Source organism: Osmerus mordax, chromosome 10, assembly GCF_038355195.1.
Source record: "Osmerus mordax isolate fOsmMor3 chromosome 10, fOsmMor3.pri, whole genome shotgun sequence".
NCBI classification, from domain to species: Eukaryota; Metazoa; Chordata; class Actinopteri; order Osmeriformes; family Osmeridae; genus Osmerus; species Osmerus mordax.
Genome location: NC_090059.1, coordinates 14,853,835 through 14,869,271, shown reverse-complemented (window position 1 = coordinate 14,869,271; position 15,437 = coordinate 14,853,835). Strand labels below are relative to the sequence as shown.

General features: G+C 43.3%; 3 protein-coding genes across 3 annotated transcripts; 1 reads left to right on the top strand and 2 right to left on the bottom strand.

Annotated features, from left to right (window-relative positions):
* Nucleotides 1-273: 273 nt before the first annotated feature.
* osbpl7 (oxysterol binding protein-like 7) lies at nt 274-6,767 on the bottom strand. The gene is made up of 20 exons (XM_067244314.1): nt 6,627-6,767; nt 6,395-6,538; nt 6,150-6,203; nt 5,950-6,063; nt 5,584-5,733; nt 5,296-5,425; nt 4,967-5,085; nt 4,764-4,850; nt 3,880-4,030; nt 3,489-3,595; nt 3,154-3,313; nt 2,778-3,061; nt 2,451-2,588; nt 2,271-2,334; nt 2,029-2,107; nt 1,789-1,933; nt 1,130-1,280; nt 876-1,002; nt 607-726; nt 274-382 (listed from the first exon to the last, which is right to left on the bottom strand). Exons 1-20 carry the CDS (start codon nt 6,765-6,767, stop codon nt 274-276), a joined length of 2,574 nt encoding a protein of 857 aa, XP_067100415.1.
* Nucleotides 6,768-10,336: 3,569 nt separating this feature from the next.
* mrpl10 (mitochondrial ribosomal protein L10) lies at nt 10,337-12,245 on the bottom strand. Its single transcript, XM_067245242.1, has 5 exons — nt 12,164-12,245; nt 11,599-11,768; nt 11,271-11,435; nt 11,037-11,181; nt 10,337-10,890 (listed from the first exon to the last, which is right to left on the bottom strand). Exons 1-5 carry the CDS (start codon nt 12,243-12,245, stop codon nt 10,634-10,636), a joined length of 819 nt encoding a protein of 272 aa, XP_067101343.1. The 3' UTR covers nt 10,337-10,633.
* Nucleotides 12,246-12,479: 234 nt separating this feature from the next.
* On the top strand, nt 12,480-15,294 carry pnpo (pyridoxamine 5'-phosphate oxidase). Its single transcript, XM_067244316.1, has 7 exons — nt 12,480-12,662; nt 13,038-13,162; nt 13,249-13,348; nt 13,558-13,611; nt 13,711-13,839; nt 14,026-14,096; nt 14,203-15,294. The coding sequence occupies exons 1-7, from the start codon at nt 12,480-12,482 to the stop codon at nt 14,366-14,368; spliced, it is 828 nt and encodes a 275-aa protein (XP_067100417.1). The 3' UTR covers nt 14,369-15,294.
* Nucleotides 15,295-15,437: the final 143 nt, after the last annotated feature.

The following is a 15,437-nucleotide window of genomic DNA, read 5'->3' as shown; positions in this document are numbered from 1 at the left end:
TTGACTTTTTGTGTTTTATTTGACAGAACAGGTTGGACTACGACTGCGAGAAATCCTTTACTGGGATTAATAGTCTGTCTGGATTGCTAGTATGCTGCTTCCCATGAGCCAGTCATGGGAGCTTGGTGGAGGACATGGCAGGAAGGTTAAACACATCAGCAACATCCCTACTCTGTGAGCCTTCCAGGGCAGTTCATTCATGCTTTCAAAATGTCCGCCATGTATCGTGTCTTTTCTGCCATGCTGTCAGGCCAGGGCTACGGTCTGCGGAAGTCACCACAGATCCATGTTCGGAATCTTCTCAAAGCCTGGATTCTCTCTGAGCTTCCAGTAAGTTCCGTTGGTCAGCCACACATCCCTCCCAGAAGAATCTGTGGCTGGCCTGAGGATAAGAAAACAACCAATAAAATAACGAAACAGCTAAATGTTGTCTGTAAAACTTTGTCTACTTAGATCACAATCAACATTTCTGAATATCTGAGAGACATTTTTGAGAGGTTGCAGTAAGAAATGTAGGCATTTAACGTACAAGATGTCATACAGTTTGCTATTGATTTACGGTGTATGTTGTAATGTGTGATAAGAACAAGAGGGCCTGAAACTTACTTGAAAAATCGGGGTTGGTGCTCCCCCTTCTTGGCCTGTTGTTTCCTGCGTTCCCTCTGGGTTTCCTCCACCTCATCTTTCTTTTTGTCTGACTCATCCACTAGTCCCTCCTCCAGCATTCTATGGCCAAAGGGGAAAACAAAACAAGCTATAAAAAGATCCTTATCATCCAATAACATAGACAAAGACATACAGCCATGAGCTACATCTCTATGATAGGTGGTTGTCCTACGATGACCCCTCCTCTGCCCATAGGGGGCGCCACTCACCTTTGGTCAGGACGCAGACGAGTGTCTGTGGGGGGCAGGAGGGGCTTGAGGTCTGGGCTGAGCTCATTGAGCTCCAAGGCAAAAGCGGAGAAACCATAGTACAGGATGGAGTCCTTGGGTTGGGGATCTGGAGGGGAACAGAGGGAAAAAACACCAATGAGCAACGCACCATGGTGACCTGAGCACTCAACCATCCCAATAGTACTAGCACATCAGTACTCATTGGAGACTGTCCTAAATAATTTGATACTCACTTGGCTTCCAGATACACTGTGGAGTGGGTAAGGTGTCACAGAAGATGCCTTCATGCCACAGACCACCAAACCGGTGGATGACACTTCCACTTTGGTCAAGGACGGTCCCCTGAACCTCGTTCTTGTTTGTCTCTGAGCCCCAGTAGCGGGACTAAAACACAAACAAAAGCAGTCAAGTTGAAGTTTTAGGCTTGAATAATTTTGCTCACATTTGTTTTGCCCAAATCTTTTGAGCTCCAAGTCGAAAAAAATTGACATTTCAAAACATGTCACTGATTTGCTTCCATAGAAGTTCAGATCTCCAAAATTCAAGGCCAATTTTTTACATTTAATTCAGCCCTAAAGAATTCAAGCCAAAATAAATTGAGGCAAAAAATATCTGAAAAATGTGGATCCCAAAAAATTATTATTGTAACATTCGGGATACCAAGGATAGGTAAGGCAATCGAGCCAATATGTTATTATTTTTTAAATATATTTCAATTTTAAAGAGGTGAATTCAAAAGAAAAAGATTTGGTGGTGTTATGTCACTGATATGCTTCCATAGTTAGCCATTACCTATTTTTAATGTTTTAAAAGGCAATGAGATCTCAAGGTGTTATGTCTCTGTGTATAATCTAGAATCTTGTTGCTTTTAGCTGCGTTGGCGGGTGCTCACCTTGACAAAGGTGATCTTGCAGGTGCATGCAGAGCTTTTGAGGTTGCGGATGGTGACCTCTCCATAGTGCTCGAGGTAACGTTGCTGGCTCAGGACATTGTGGATGCAGGTAACCACTTTATTCCACTCATAATGGTCCCCAAATCTGATCCAATAGTTAGAGGTAAAGCAGTAAGAGATTTGAAAACCAAACTTTAAAGATATGGAAGGAGAAGGGAGCTTTGGAGTGTGGGCACTCACTTTGGGAGGGTAAGATTCACCATTCCTGTTGGCATGATCTCAAGGGATTTCCCCCAGAATTTGTTCTTCCATCTCTGATCTGTACAAGACAGGGAGACATGTCTGTGTTGGACTGTACTCTGACATCATGTTTAACTGTTAAAACATACCAGAACCAAGTTGACACTTCCCTTTCATCACAGGAATACTCAAATCAAAACTTCCAGACTTACAATATTTATTCAACATGAAAACCACCTGACCTTGCCAGAAGCTAAAATGATCAGAATCAGCATGACAAGCCGAGATGGGGGGATGGTGGCAGACCTGGGGGAAGACAGGAAAAAAAGGGGATTCATCCACAGTATCAAAGACAACAGACCTCTAGTCTGACCAGTTCACTGCACAGCACTGCTGAGTGGCTACAGGGAAGTTTGTCTTACCTGCTCACTGATGTAGCGGAAACCCTTGTCCTCCCTATGACACTCGTAGGTCTCCCCCAGGACCGGATTGAAGGGCTTGTAGCGGTTACGGTGGTGAGCGGTTGCATAGCCAGATATGGCAAAGGCAGCGATGTAAACCTGCGCACAAAGAGAATATTCACATTCACCTTCACAGATCCTATCTCAAACCAGATGGGGCACAGACTGTGGTTTATGTGGCGGCTTTAAAAGTCTGTATTTCAGAATAAAAGAAATTCCTTTTTACTCTGTCTTGTGAAAAAGAAAGAAATAATCACCAAATGCAATACAATAGGAACAAAGCCTCACCATCCTCTGGTATGGGTCCTGGGTGTTGTTGGCAGTGTCCAGAAGCTCAGTGTACTCCAGCTCCTCACAGAGTCTCTGAAGCAGGTTAATGGGCTCGTTGAGGGCAGCTGGCATGGACACTCGGGATAGGTCCTTGCCGATGTTGTTGTAGAGGATGGCCATCAAGCCCACATGGCTATTGTCGGGGCAGTGGGCAGCCAAGGTTGTACGGCGGCCCGTGCTCTTTGGGAAAAAGCTGTTGGGAGCTTTGGAGATGCTGGCACGATATTTCCGGGTGGCTGTAGCTATTGATAGACAGTGGTAAGCATTATAGCTATCTTGCACTGCAAACATGACATATGTGTGTGTGTGTGTTTATGTGTGTGTGTCTACACACCATGTCCCTCCTCAGGTTCAGAGTTGCTGGTGGTGCCGTCGCTCAGGCCAGACTCGTCAGACAACTCTGAGGAGCTTCCACACAAGACGTCATCACTGGCATCGAAATACTCCGCCGTGGAGTCAGCCACAGAGGGAGGACGGTGGGAAGAGCCCCTTCCCTGGAGAGAGAGAGAGAGAGAGAGAGTGAAAGTGAAAGTGAGAGTGAGGGGGGGAGGGGGGGGTGAAACGGGGGAAAGCGATAAAAAAATATTAAAAGAGAAAGAGAAAATGACAGGGAGGGTAACAGAAAGAGAGAGGGAGTTAGCTAACCCATTTCTCAGACGTTAGACTCACCTCGACCAGAGTGGTGGGCTGGTTGTTGTCAGGGACCCCCCAGGTTTCCTGCAGTCTCTGGCGTTCCTGAGCCAGGGCCTCATACACTGACTTGAGGGAGGCATGAACTGAGGTGAAGAGAAAAGGAGTATTAGAGACGGAAGAAGGTTAGGACATGTGTGTGTGAGTGTGTCAGTGTGTCAGTGTGTGAGTGTGTGTGTCAGTGTGTGAGTGTGTGTGTCAGTGTGTCAGTGTGTGAGTGTGTCAGTGTGTCAGTGTGTCAGTGTGTGAGTGTGTGTGTGTGTGTTTCAGTGTGTCAGTGTGTGTGTGTGGGTGTGTGTGTGAGTGTGTGTTTGTGTGTGTGTTTGTGTGTGTGTGTGTGTGAGTGTGTGTGTGTGTCAGTGACTCTGACCTCGTTGGGACACAGCGCAGATGTCCTGCTGGATCTTCTTGCCCTCGGGGGAAGTGACAGTGGGCGGGGCCAGCTGGGAGAAGACGTAGTCAGGGATGGAGGGAACGGAGGCGCCCAGGTGGGAGGAACTTCCCAGGTGACTAGAGGAGAGCTACACCATGGAGGACGGATGAAGGTTTAACCATAGAATCAACCATAACCACTCTGTTTTTGTCATTTGTTTGTGTGATTTGGTGATTGCTAAAATGGTGAACAGTTTGCTGTTGTTTAGTTCTACACACTAGTGAGAAGCTCTCAAAGCTTACTGCAGCAATGGGGATTCAGAGTGCACATGCCAAGCCTAGGTTGTCAAATACTTTGACGTTTCAGTCACACTGACAAATCTTTCTTTGAACAATGATCACTTCACTAAACCTGAAAAAGCTTCAGTTTAAAAGGACGTATGTAATGGGATATAGAAACAAATTGTTTGCCTTATAAACTGGATCTGTCCCCAGTCGTTCTGTGTGTTTACTTGACCCTTTATGTGACTGAACAACATGGAAGAGCTTAAGGAGGTCAAGTTGTTCCATGTTCTGTCTAGTGTTGACTCACCGATTTAGTAATCCCACGAAAAGGCTTTGGATTAAAAAGAAGCCTAAAAGTTACTGGAGGAATGGGGGCTGTTTAACGCTCAAACCCAACACAATCTACTGATACCAGGCTGGTCATGGATACACACGTGAAATGCATTTATTTCAATTTCAGGTTTCTATGGAAAAGTTATGAACGTTTCAATGAGTCAATACCGAAAGCCCAACTATTTGGCTCTACTGCCCAAAACACAACTAGCATGAAAAGCCTCTAAAAATGAAAAGTCATTTAAGGTTACAGACCGTTCGTACCATCCCCAGGGCCTCCACTCTCGACAGCGTTCGCGAGTTACCCCACATCTTCGACTTGCTCTTCTTGGGCTTCTCAAGTGAGAGGTTCTGGGTTAAAAAAAACCCCTCAATATCAGTCACTGCGGCATAGCCCCCCCAAAATTTTCTTTTTCAATCTACAGTATATGTGTCCATATCAAATGATATGTTGGGAGGGATCCAACCTGCATGCTGATGATGCGCTGTAGGTCTCCGTTGTTGAGCGCCTGAGTGCCCTCCAGAAGGTGCAGCCTCTGGACCAGACGGTTCAGCTCAGACAGGTCCAGCTGACAGTTGTTCAGCTCTGGGACACACAGAACAACATTAATGCCCTCGCCATGCCAACAAGCCATGATAAACTAGGCATAGGATCGACTAGTTCTAACACTTTGCATCTGTTCTTGTAAAACCACCCTTTTCCCAGAAACGTAGCCACACATTTGACTCATGAAGAAGCAGATTCATGGTAGATAAATCGATTCGTTCTTTGATACATAGCGTGTTCGTGTTGTACCTTGAGCACAACTTTCTGTGTCGTGGCTTTGCTGCAGCCAGGCAGACACCTTGCCGTTGACTCCGGGGTTGGCGGACGGCAGCCCCTCTGACGGAGCAGCTGCCTCTCCCGTGTATGACCCAGCCGTGCTCTGGTAGTGTGGGTACACAGACTGGCACCGAGACAATCCCACACGTTAATACAAGACAATGTCAAGACAATGGACGTTCATTACGATAGAGTAATGTTGATAAACATGCAGGCTTGATTCACAGATATCCATCGGGTTAGCTATAAAAGATTGCTCACCGTGTCTCCGTTCCGTTGAACATCTCCAGAGGTGCCCAGAGACAGGGCCTGCAGGAAGCCGTTGTTAACGTGAGCCGCCTCGTTCTTCTTGAACATGCGGTGGGCGCTCAGCTTGGTCACCCAGATGTAGAAGAGCTCGTGGCTCTTTACCTGGGCGAAAGAAAAAGGATGCATGAAGCTGGTGAATCAAGCCTGAACCTTTAAAAAAAAATTGGGGGGCAGTTTTACTCTTTATTGGATAGTGACAGGCCTGAGCCTAAGGTGTGTGTTCTACCCAGTGATTCACAGGGGCACCCCCAATCAACACTTTTGAACAGAGAATGTGAAACGGGTCGTCAAAAATTCAAATGTGAAATGAGGTTGTACCTTCATGTGGTAAAGAATATCTCCGGCATCCAAGTCGATACGATTTGACTTCTTGTTTATCGACATAACTGCAAGGCTGACATCTAACGAGCCCTGGACTCTTCCCCTTAAGATCTGTGGAAAGAGTTTTCAATTATCAACACCATTTTCCAATCAAAAATAGGGCATAGTGCTTTGCTGTGTGAGGACAGCACACTTACTTCTTGCTGGGTTCTGGAGTATCGTAGAATGCCCCCTTCCAACACAAAGTATCTCTGAAACCAAAGCCAGATTGACGTTTAGCTTCCAGTGACATTGTTACATTTTATTCATTTAACAGATGCTTTGACCTAAAGTGACATACATGTAGTGCATACAATGTGTTGGTTTTGGTGCCCTTAGGCTTAGTTCCCAAATACTGAACCACGACACAGCACATTCAGAAATTAGGTGGATGTTCTCTGACCTTGTGCCAGCCTTTGAGTGGCCACTTCCTTCTCTTGAGGAGGTAGCCCTCACAGATACCAGGAGTCGTCATGTCCTGCATGCTCTCGCTAACCACTATCATCTCCAGCTGAAGATCATCCATCACCTCCCAGTCTTTGGCATTCTAAGGGCCAGAAAGCACCATGATCAACACTTGGCGGTGATAAAAAACGATCATATTATTGAGGTGTAAAACGGGCGACTTGGCTCACCTGGCTGATCAGGCGGGAGTGGCGGGAGGAGGCAGTGCTGCTACTGCGGGAGTGAGTGGGTTTGTTCCATGCGGGAGAGGACTTCTCCAAGCCACTCGTCACTGATTGGCTACGATTGAGGGGGGACCCGTAGGGATCCATTTTGAATTGGAAAGACCACTTCCCTGACACTTGTTATTGGTGGTTTTCTCGACAAGACCGTGATCTCCTATGCCCTCCCTTTCATGTCAGGTTGATGTGAATCTGGAAAAGAGCAACAAAAAGGAACAAGGTTAAAAAGATAGCTTGAGATGAATTATCCAAACCTCCGAAATCTCAGATCCAGAAAATTCCTATTCCAACAAGAGGGTTACTTCCGGCAGAATGATGGTAGCGATTATTGGGCTACAGTCAATTATAGCTAAGGAAATAGGATCATACTGTTTTCTCTCAGTCACCTCAAAGAGACAGACCCATGGCCGTAAAACCAGAGGGAAAGTACTAACCTAAGCAGAGCAATGGACTTGAAAGAGCTCATCCAAATCGGGTTACCTAATAACCCGAGGTGAGCCCTGAGCTCTGAGAGCGATCTTGTCCTCACCAGGCATCTCAACTACCAGACCCTGGTTGATTAGATTGGATCTTTTCCTCAGAAACATGGGGAGCTTTGACAAGCCAAACATTATTCCAGGGAAACTCCCCCAGGAAAGTTTTGATGATATGCTGTAAAACAATCTCTTTTCCAGATTCCCTTTTTTGGCTTTCAGAGTAAGTCCTTAATGAAATAAATCTGTTATCTTTACATTCTCTATGTGACAGCTGCTCAATATAAAACTTCAAGAGAGACCAAACATTCTGCTGTTGTGGACCTTTAGTGCATTGAGGGATCTAAATTAGGGACACTAAATTGGGTTATTAGTTACAAACTGTTCCTACTTGGATCTAAAGTGTGGAACTAGAACACTGTCAATCTACAGCCACACAATCAGCTGTATACATTTGTGGGCATTCTTCCATTAAATATTTGTTACAATTAATAAAGCAAGATATCCATCCATCCATCATCTGCCGCTTTTCCGGGGGTCGGGTCGCGGGGGCAGCAACCTAAGCAGGGAGGCCCAGACTTCCCTCTCCCCGGCCACTTCCACCAGCTCTTCCTGGGGGACCCCGAGGCGTTCCCAGGCCAGCCGAGAGACATAATCCCTCCAGTGTGTCCTGGGTCTTCCCCGGGGCCTCTTCCCAGTGGGACGTGCCCAGAACACCTCACCAGGGAGGCGTCCAGGAGGCATCCTTATCAGATGCCCGAGCCACCTCAACTGGCCCCTCTCGACGCGGAGGAGCAGCGGTTCTACTCTGGGCCCCTCCCGGATGACCGAGCTTCTCACCCTATCTCTAAAGCAAGATATATCATATCAAATTCAAAATGTCTGGCTACAGTGATATCAATAAGTCTTATGTTGCCATAGGTTTTGTTTGTACCAGACAACAAGTATGGTATTGTTGTTAGATCTTGGCCTACATATTTGTACCACAACAGTTTAACAAACAACGGGGACATGTACAAATCAGAACAGAGTCTGTCACTTATTCCAGGATGGTTCTAAGAGGAGAGGATTACCAGCCTGGGACTAATTGGCTTTCCAGGGACTTTTTTTAGCAGCCTGCCACTTGAACATAGAGCTGCAAGATCACAAGGCATAGAACACAGAAGCTCCAGCAACAAAGTGCTATGAGCTTATAGTAAACCATAGGACAAAGGCTACTGTACACATTGAGGAATTATATGAATATCATGTTTTATAGTTTATAGGGACCTAAACCAAATAAATCTATCTTTCAATCCTCAAAGAGAACCTCACTAAACTAGTATTGTGGACATATTAAGGACATATTATGGACGCTAAAACCAACCTATGGCTAAAAATGAGTTCATGCATCTCGGTATGAGCATATTATTTATGTTCCAATGTGTTGTAGATATTTTTTACCCTCCTCAGAGAGAGATCCCTTACTCTTGGTAAGGGATCACTACCGATGGTTAACCTCTCTTCTTCATTCAGAATTAACTGTTGCTGCCAACAAAGGTTGCATAAACTAATCTGAAATTTTTGCCACACCTTGAGAATGTATTTCATGGTAAAGAGGATACCAAGCTATGTCCAGTTGTCCAAGCTCTGTAACAGTTTTAAAACTTACCCTTACAATGGCATTGTCTCTGTTAAGCCTACTGAACATTGGCAGTCAACTTAAATAGATGTTCATGAAGGAAGCTTGAACAAACATACCAGACTTAATAAACCATATCCCGGTAGATACAGAATGACACATAATTACAATGTTCAGTACTTATTTGAGAAACCTCCGTGCCCTTGGGTCTCACCCCAACTCATCACCACTATCATTCGTCTTCTGCAGTGATGGTCTGACATGGAGACAGTATCAGTACGAGGAGTCTCAATTGTCCTGATTATATAAATAATAGCAACCGATGACAAGATATTATAGACGTGATATGAGAAACCAAACAATTAATGAAAAGAAGCCAGACCTGCACAATTGATGTAAATACTTGTTATTATTGTTGATTGGTGGCGCAATCGCATGTACGCTTTACAGGTCCCATGGTTACGAGGACTTGTAGGTTCTTATCTAAAGCCCATTATGAATCACTGTCCCCAAACACCTTGACTTAGATTCTAAACAAAGCCATTTATAGTACCAAATTTACAGATGAATGTGGCATTAAAACATATAGTTGTAGTTGCAACTATGTTTAGCAAAACATGCAAGTGTGTTGTTTCAATTTGAGCTCAGTGCATCATACAATCATCATACGTTATTGAATCTAAATGAATGCAACCAATTTATTTCACCCATTAATTTTATCATGGGTATTCACTTACATGCATTAAAAGAAAGATTGTCTACCTGAAGTTCATGTCCTGTCATAGTTTGATAATCATATCCTCTGTGATATGTCCAAGAAACGCTTTTTGCCATTTAAAAAGTTCAACATATCAGTAAACCGGTGTGGTTTACTACGATAAATCCGACGGTGAACAAGAAAAAGTGTTTCTATAATTTGTTTATCTTGTCTGCACGGTTGTCTTTCAACGATTCAAATGCGTACCCTGTAAATCCGAGGAGAGCTGTGCCGCTGCGCAATGTGGTGTGGGCATTATCCGCATTAAATCGGAATTACATGTGCTCACCATGAGTGTCTCCAGACATGTTAAAAACGTGTCTGAGAGTGCGTCAATCTATACATACTACATCTTTTCAGTTAACAGATTCAAGACTGATTTTTACTCTATAGCTAAATAGGCTATACATTTAGAATACACTTATTCTATCGTTAAAACATGCTGAAATTATGACGTGGGCACTTTTTTGTGGGTTGCTTCGTGTCATTTGTGCACTAAATTAAAGAAAAACTACACACTGTTTTTCAAACCTATTGATTTACAAAAATGAAGAGAATGACTTGACTCGAAGTCCTAGAATAGCAATGGTAATAGACTAACTGACCTAGATTACCATACTGTAATCCCAAGATTAGTATTTATCAGGCTCTCTAAAACCACTTGTGTTTATTTGGGCTACACTAGTTGTCATGACTATTTTGCATCACTACTTTATACAAGTCTATTTCTACTTATTTTCCTAAAATATGAAACTGAATCCCAAACAGAGCAGAAGGTCAAACAAGAGTAGGCCTATGACAGCAAAGCAACAGACATGACAGAATATTTATTTTTCTTTTATGTCCATTATGACAGTTACGTACAACAACATTTAAGTTAAGATAATAAACAAAATATCCAATACAGTTTATTTATGAACAAACTGCACTTGGTAGGTGTTTTTTTCCTCTTTTTTCTCCACAAGTCCAAGTAGAGCTGTCCATACCCAAGCAGAAGCTCTGCATGTCACACAGGAGACCAGAAGACCAGAATCTTCCAGACATCACACTCCTGCTTTCCTCCCCAGCAGCCCCTGTAACTTCCTCCCCATAGGGGTCACATGTCCTATGTCTCTTCCTCTGCCTTCGTGGTGCTGCTTTCCACAGCAGTGTCCTCTGCACCTGCTTCTGGACTCTGCTGTTTGAGGTACTGCTGGAGCAGGGCTGACAGATGGGTGGGGTGCCGCTGTAGCAGGGAGGCCGTCTGAGAGGTCAGCATGGTCAGGCCACTCACCAACTCTCCCTGGATGACTGTCACTGAAGGCAGCTTGGAGTAAATCAGCAAACCTTGTGGTGACAGCAACGTGTTGTCGACACAGGCCCCTGCAATTAGGAGAGGAGATAGAACACAGAATGTTAGTTTGTAAAATGGAATGGTGAGAGTTAGAACTTGATTTTGAATAAAAACATGTTCCTTCAGGGAATAGCATTAGTGGGTTTAATTTTACAATAGTGAGAGATACACACACCTAACAATACCATCTGTGGACTGCTCCTTAGAGAGACAAGCATCTCCTTCACCTTGGGCTCTTTACTGACAAATAAAACAGTCTGACCAATAAATAGTGGCATCAGATTACTGTAAGGGCTTCCTGGGAGAAAAGACTTCATCACCTGTAGTGAAACACACCAAAACTAGTCAGTGCTGAAACAGTACGGAACAGTAATACAATTGAGGAATTTGAACCTGGGCACCTCTTTACCTGGTTAGGTATGAATTTGATGGCGATCCCATGCTTGTGGAGCCTCTTTTTGAGAAGAAGCATATCTTCTGTATTTGTAGCGTTGTCTTGTATGACAGCAATCATCTTACACTCTTGGAACATGGTCTTCACATCCCTCTTCAATATCAACGCTAGGGCACTCTCCTGATGAAAAAAAAGTATTGAAAGTCTGAATAAATCTGGAATAGGTTCATCATATTGTTCTTTAAAAGATAACTTTTGCATGCAGCTGAGCCCACAAGACAGTCAATAAAAAGTTATCGCTCATTATACCATGTCATTCATCACCGGCCTCCAAGCTTCTTACCTCCTGAACTGGTCTGGCGCGTGGTGTCAATGCCCCTGGGGGAGCTTGTGGTTTAGGGGGAATGTACTCTGTGAGGGCCAACAGCTTCTGCTTGATAATGTGCATAGGCTTCCTGTGTCGCGTGACTGCCTTGGCCATATGGCGGACACTATGTGTCAGGGGCAGCCGTACTGGAGGATAAAAGAAGTACAATAACAAAAACCTTAGCAATGCTATTGTGTATGCATCCGTTGCACAGATGAATAGATAGTATTTGGTATGGCTGATATTATTCCAAGATAAGATACCACACCCCTAAATGGCAAAATAGTCTCCTGTTTCAGACGTAGAGATTAAAGTTAAAACAGTCAAAAGAAATCACCGTCGCCCGACCGTTGACTAGATAGCAAGCTAGCTACCTAGCTTACTCATGTCCCTTGCCTACTGCTGTCAAGAAAACGCAATCTGAACACAATTACAAATAGAAGCGTCCAAGTACGAGCATGTGATCCATCTACTACAGCACCTTTACTTATAATCTAACAAATAAATAACAATATTGGTTTAATAAACACATAAATGTTACCCCGGCTCTGCAGTAACTTGCCACACAAGGTCGCTGCCATTTTGACAGGAAGTAATACAACAAGGCATGTGTAGGTGATCATCGAAAGATGTAATCGAAAATCACCGACGTCATCTTTATCAATATTTTTCTGCTGAATGTGGATTTGCTCTATTAGGATTGTAATTTGTTGTTCATTTTTTAAGTACAAGAGCAATGTGAATCGTAGAAACATTTAATTGTTTGTCTTATTATGCTGTTACAAAACTGCAAAAGTCTTTCGTAATATTTTACGTAAGATACTGCGTAATGACAGTTCCAGCGTTATTTTACAAGCATGAGGCGCATTCTCAGTTGCAGTGTGTTGAAGAATATAATACGAAGTCATCTTCACTGTCATTCTTCTTTGACTGTTTGTCCTCGAAAGAGATTTCAACGACCCCATTGCACAAAATCGTCAAGCACTACAACAGCTATGGATCTCAGTGACATGCGGAAAAAATACAAAGGAGACGATGAGGTAAGAATGCAAAGTTTGGAAGCTCCTCTGCCATGTTAACGGGCAGGTTCACCTCACGTAAACTCATGGGTAATTTATTTAAGGAAGGCCTGCTTTTAGTCAATCAGGGATTTGCAGTTTGCACGATGTAGGTCTACTAGTGCCTGTTTTACATTGTATACGATGCAAAATCAGCATCTCAACTTACCAAATGACCTTGTGAGGTATGATAAAAATATTCAGTAGCCTACATTATGCTATCCAATATTAAATCACATAGCTACAATATATACACAGCATCACAATGCGTGAATGGAGTACTGAATGCCAAAAGGCAACTTGCCTTTCAGTGCATTGTGAAATTAAATGCTATTGTTTCATATACTTGGCCCACAGTGCTTTGAGGAGGACCAGCTAGCATCACTGGACCCTATCAAGCAGTTTGGGGATTGGTTCGATCAAGCCACAAAGTGTCCTGAAGTTCTAGAAGCCAATGCAATGTGTATTGCCACAGCTAATAAGTAAGTAGGACTCCAACCCATTGCCAATCTCAGACACACTGCTCGTTGGCATTCTTTTGTTTCATTCTTTCTGTTTCTCCACCAAGAGATGGACGCCCTTCAGCCCGTATGGTCCTGCTAAAAGGATACAGCCATGAAGGCTTCCGTTTTTTTTCTAACTATGAAAGCCGAAAAGGTGGAGAGCTGGTCAGTATTCTTCCATTACAGCCACTGTATTGGCTGCTTGTAAGAGGAAGTCAACTGTTGCTATCGATTGAAATGGATACCTTATATGTCCTGGAGTTTGCACAGCTTTTGACACAACATACAACCGGTCATTTATTATTCAAGTGAGAATCATGTTTCTACATGGAATGCTAATCCATATCATAATTAATTTGATTTCTATTCCATAGGAGAGCAACCCTTATGCTTGTCTGGTCTTCTACTGGGAGCCTCTAAACAGACAGGTGTGCCCTTACTATAAGTAAGATTTAGTACAATACCTCTGTTCAGCTCTTCATGTGATGAGGTGCCTATACTGGAGTTAACTCATCATGTGTGTGTAGATCCGTATTGAGGGCAAGGTGGAGCGAATCCCCTACCAGAGTTCCTGTGACTACTTCCACTCCCGTCCCAAGAGCAGCCAGATCGGGGCAGTTGTAAGCAGGCAGAGCACGGTGGTGCCTGATAGAAATGTAAGCATCAGTCATCATGTCTCCTCGTGTTGTCACAAAAAACGAGATTAGATGATTAGATTTGTTGGCTTGTCCTACCCTACATTTTCTATGTAGGAAAAGCATGTACCTATGTTTTCTGACATTACTCACTCATTTCTTACAGTCCATTACACTTTCAGTAACTGCTGTGGTTTAATCTTGCAGTACCTGAGACAGAAAAATTCTGAACTAGAGGAAAAGTACAAGGATACAGAAGTCCCTATGCCTGATTATTGGTTAGTATTACATCGTCGGTGTGGTCAGATTGAAAGTGAAGTGTTTATTTTATTGGCAAAACATAAAATTGAAACCTATATTATTCTGTTCCCATCCTCCTCTCAGGGGCGGCTACATTGTCAAGCCCGACTTGATGGAGTTCTGGCAGGGTCAGACCAACAGACTACATGATCGCATCGTCTTTACACAGCCCAAAAATGGAGAGGCTGACCTGAAGGAGTTCCAGCATCCAGCAGAGGGAGGCTGGGTGTACCAGCGGCTGTCCCCCTGAGAGGGGCCGCTGCATCGGGGAGTTTGGATGGCTGAGCAGGCTGGAGATTGGGCCTGGCATAGTTCCACTTGACTGAGAATTATCAAACTGTCACTTTCATTGTCATCACCTTAACAGTAACGGCGTGTGTGTTGATGATTGACAAGATGTTTAAGGATGTCTATATAAACAAACCATGTGTAAATGTTAAAAGGATGCTTGTTCAATCAAATTAATGGCAGAGCTTACAGAAGCAAATCAGTGACATAATGTTTTGAATTGATAAAATTCGACCAGAAATATGAATTTATTTCAAAGAGGTGAATTAAAAAACAACAAATTCGGTGGTGTTTAAATTTCTATATTAAGTATTCAATGCCTTTTAAAATTCAAAACATGTCACTGATTTGCTTCCATACTTATGTTAGTTCAGGGGAGGATGACATGTGGCTTGACTGAAGTAACAACTTGCTATTCAGTACTTACTTTTGATGCAAGGTTGTAGAAATTGGAAAATGCTGTGTTGTATACTTGACTTGTAGTGCAAAGTCTCTCTGGCAGGATGTTGGGTAATGATTGACAGCTCACCGGTTATTCACTGATTAAGCATTTCCGACAACCTCCAGGAACTTTGCTGTGATACTTGATGAAAAGTACATTGTCTGGCGAGTTAAGTCCCCTATTTTAACATTGGTATTAGTTATAGAAATGAAGGAGGAGTGCATTTCTAGATGCTACTGTGTTGTTTCAGTCTTAGATATATATAAGGACCCAGCAGCCTGGATATGGATAAAACGTAATGTTTGTGCCAAGTTTATCCTGTTTGTGTGTGGTGTGAATGCTTTTGTTTAGTCTACTATGTGATTATTGTGTAAGAATAATTCTTATTTTTCTCGACTGTGTTATACAAATATAAAATTAAATTTGTTACCAAAGGGTACAGTACATTTTCTGTCCAGCAGATGTCAGTCACAGATGAACTTTTCAAAATATTTTTTTGTCTTTAAATATCTGCATTGTACAGTGCAGTTTTGGTTAAAATTGACATGCATGTTTTTGCTGTCACATCTGAACATCTATCTATTCACCC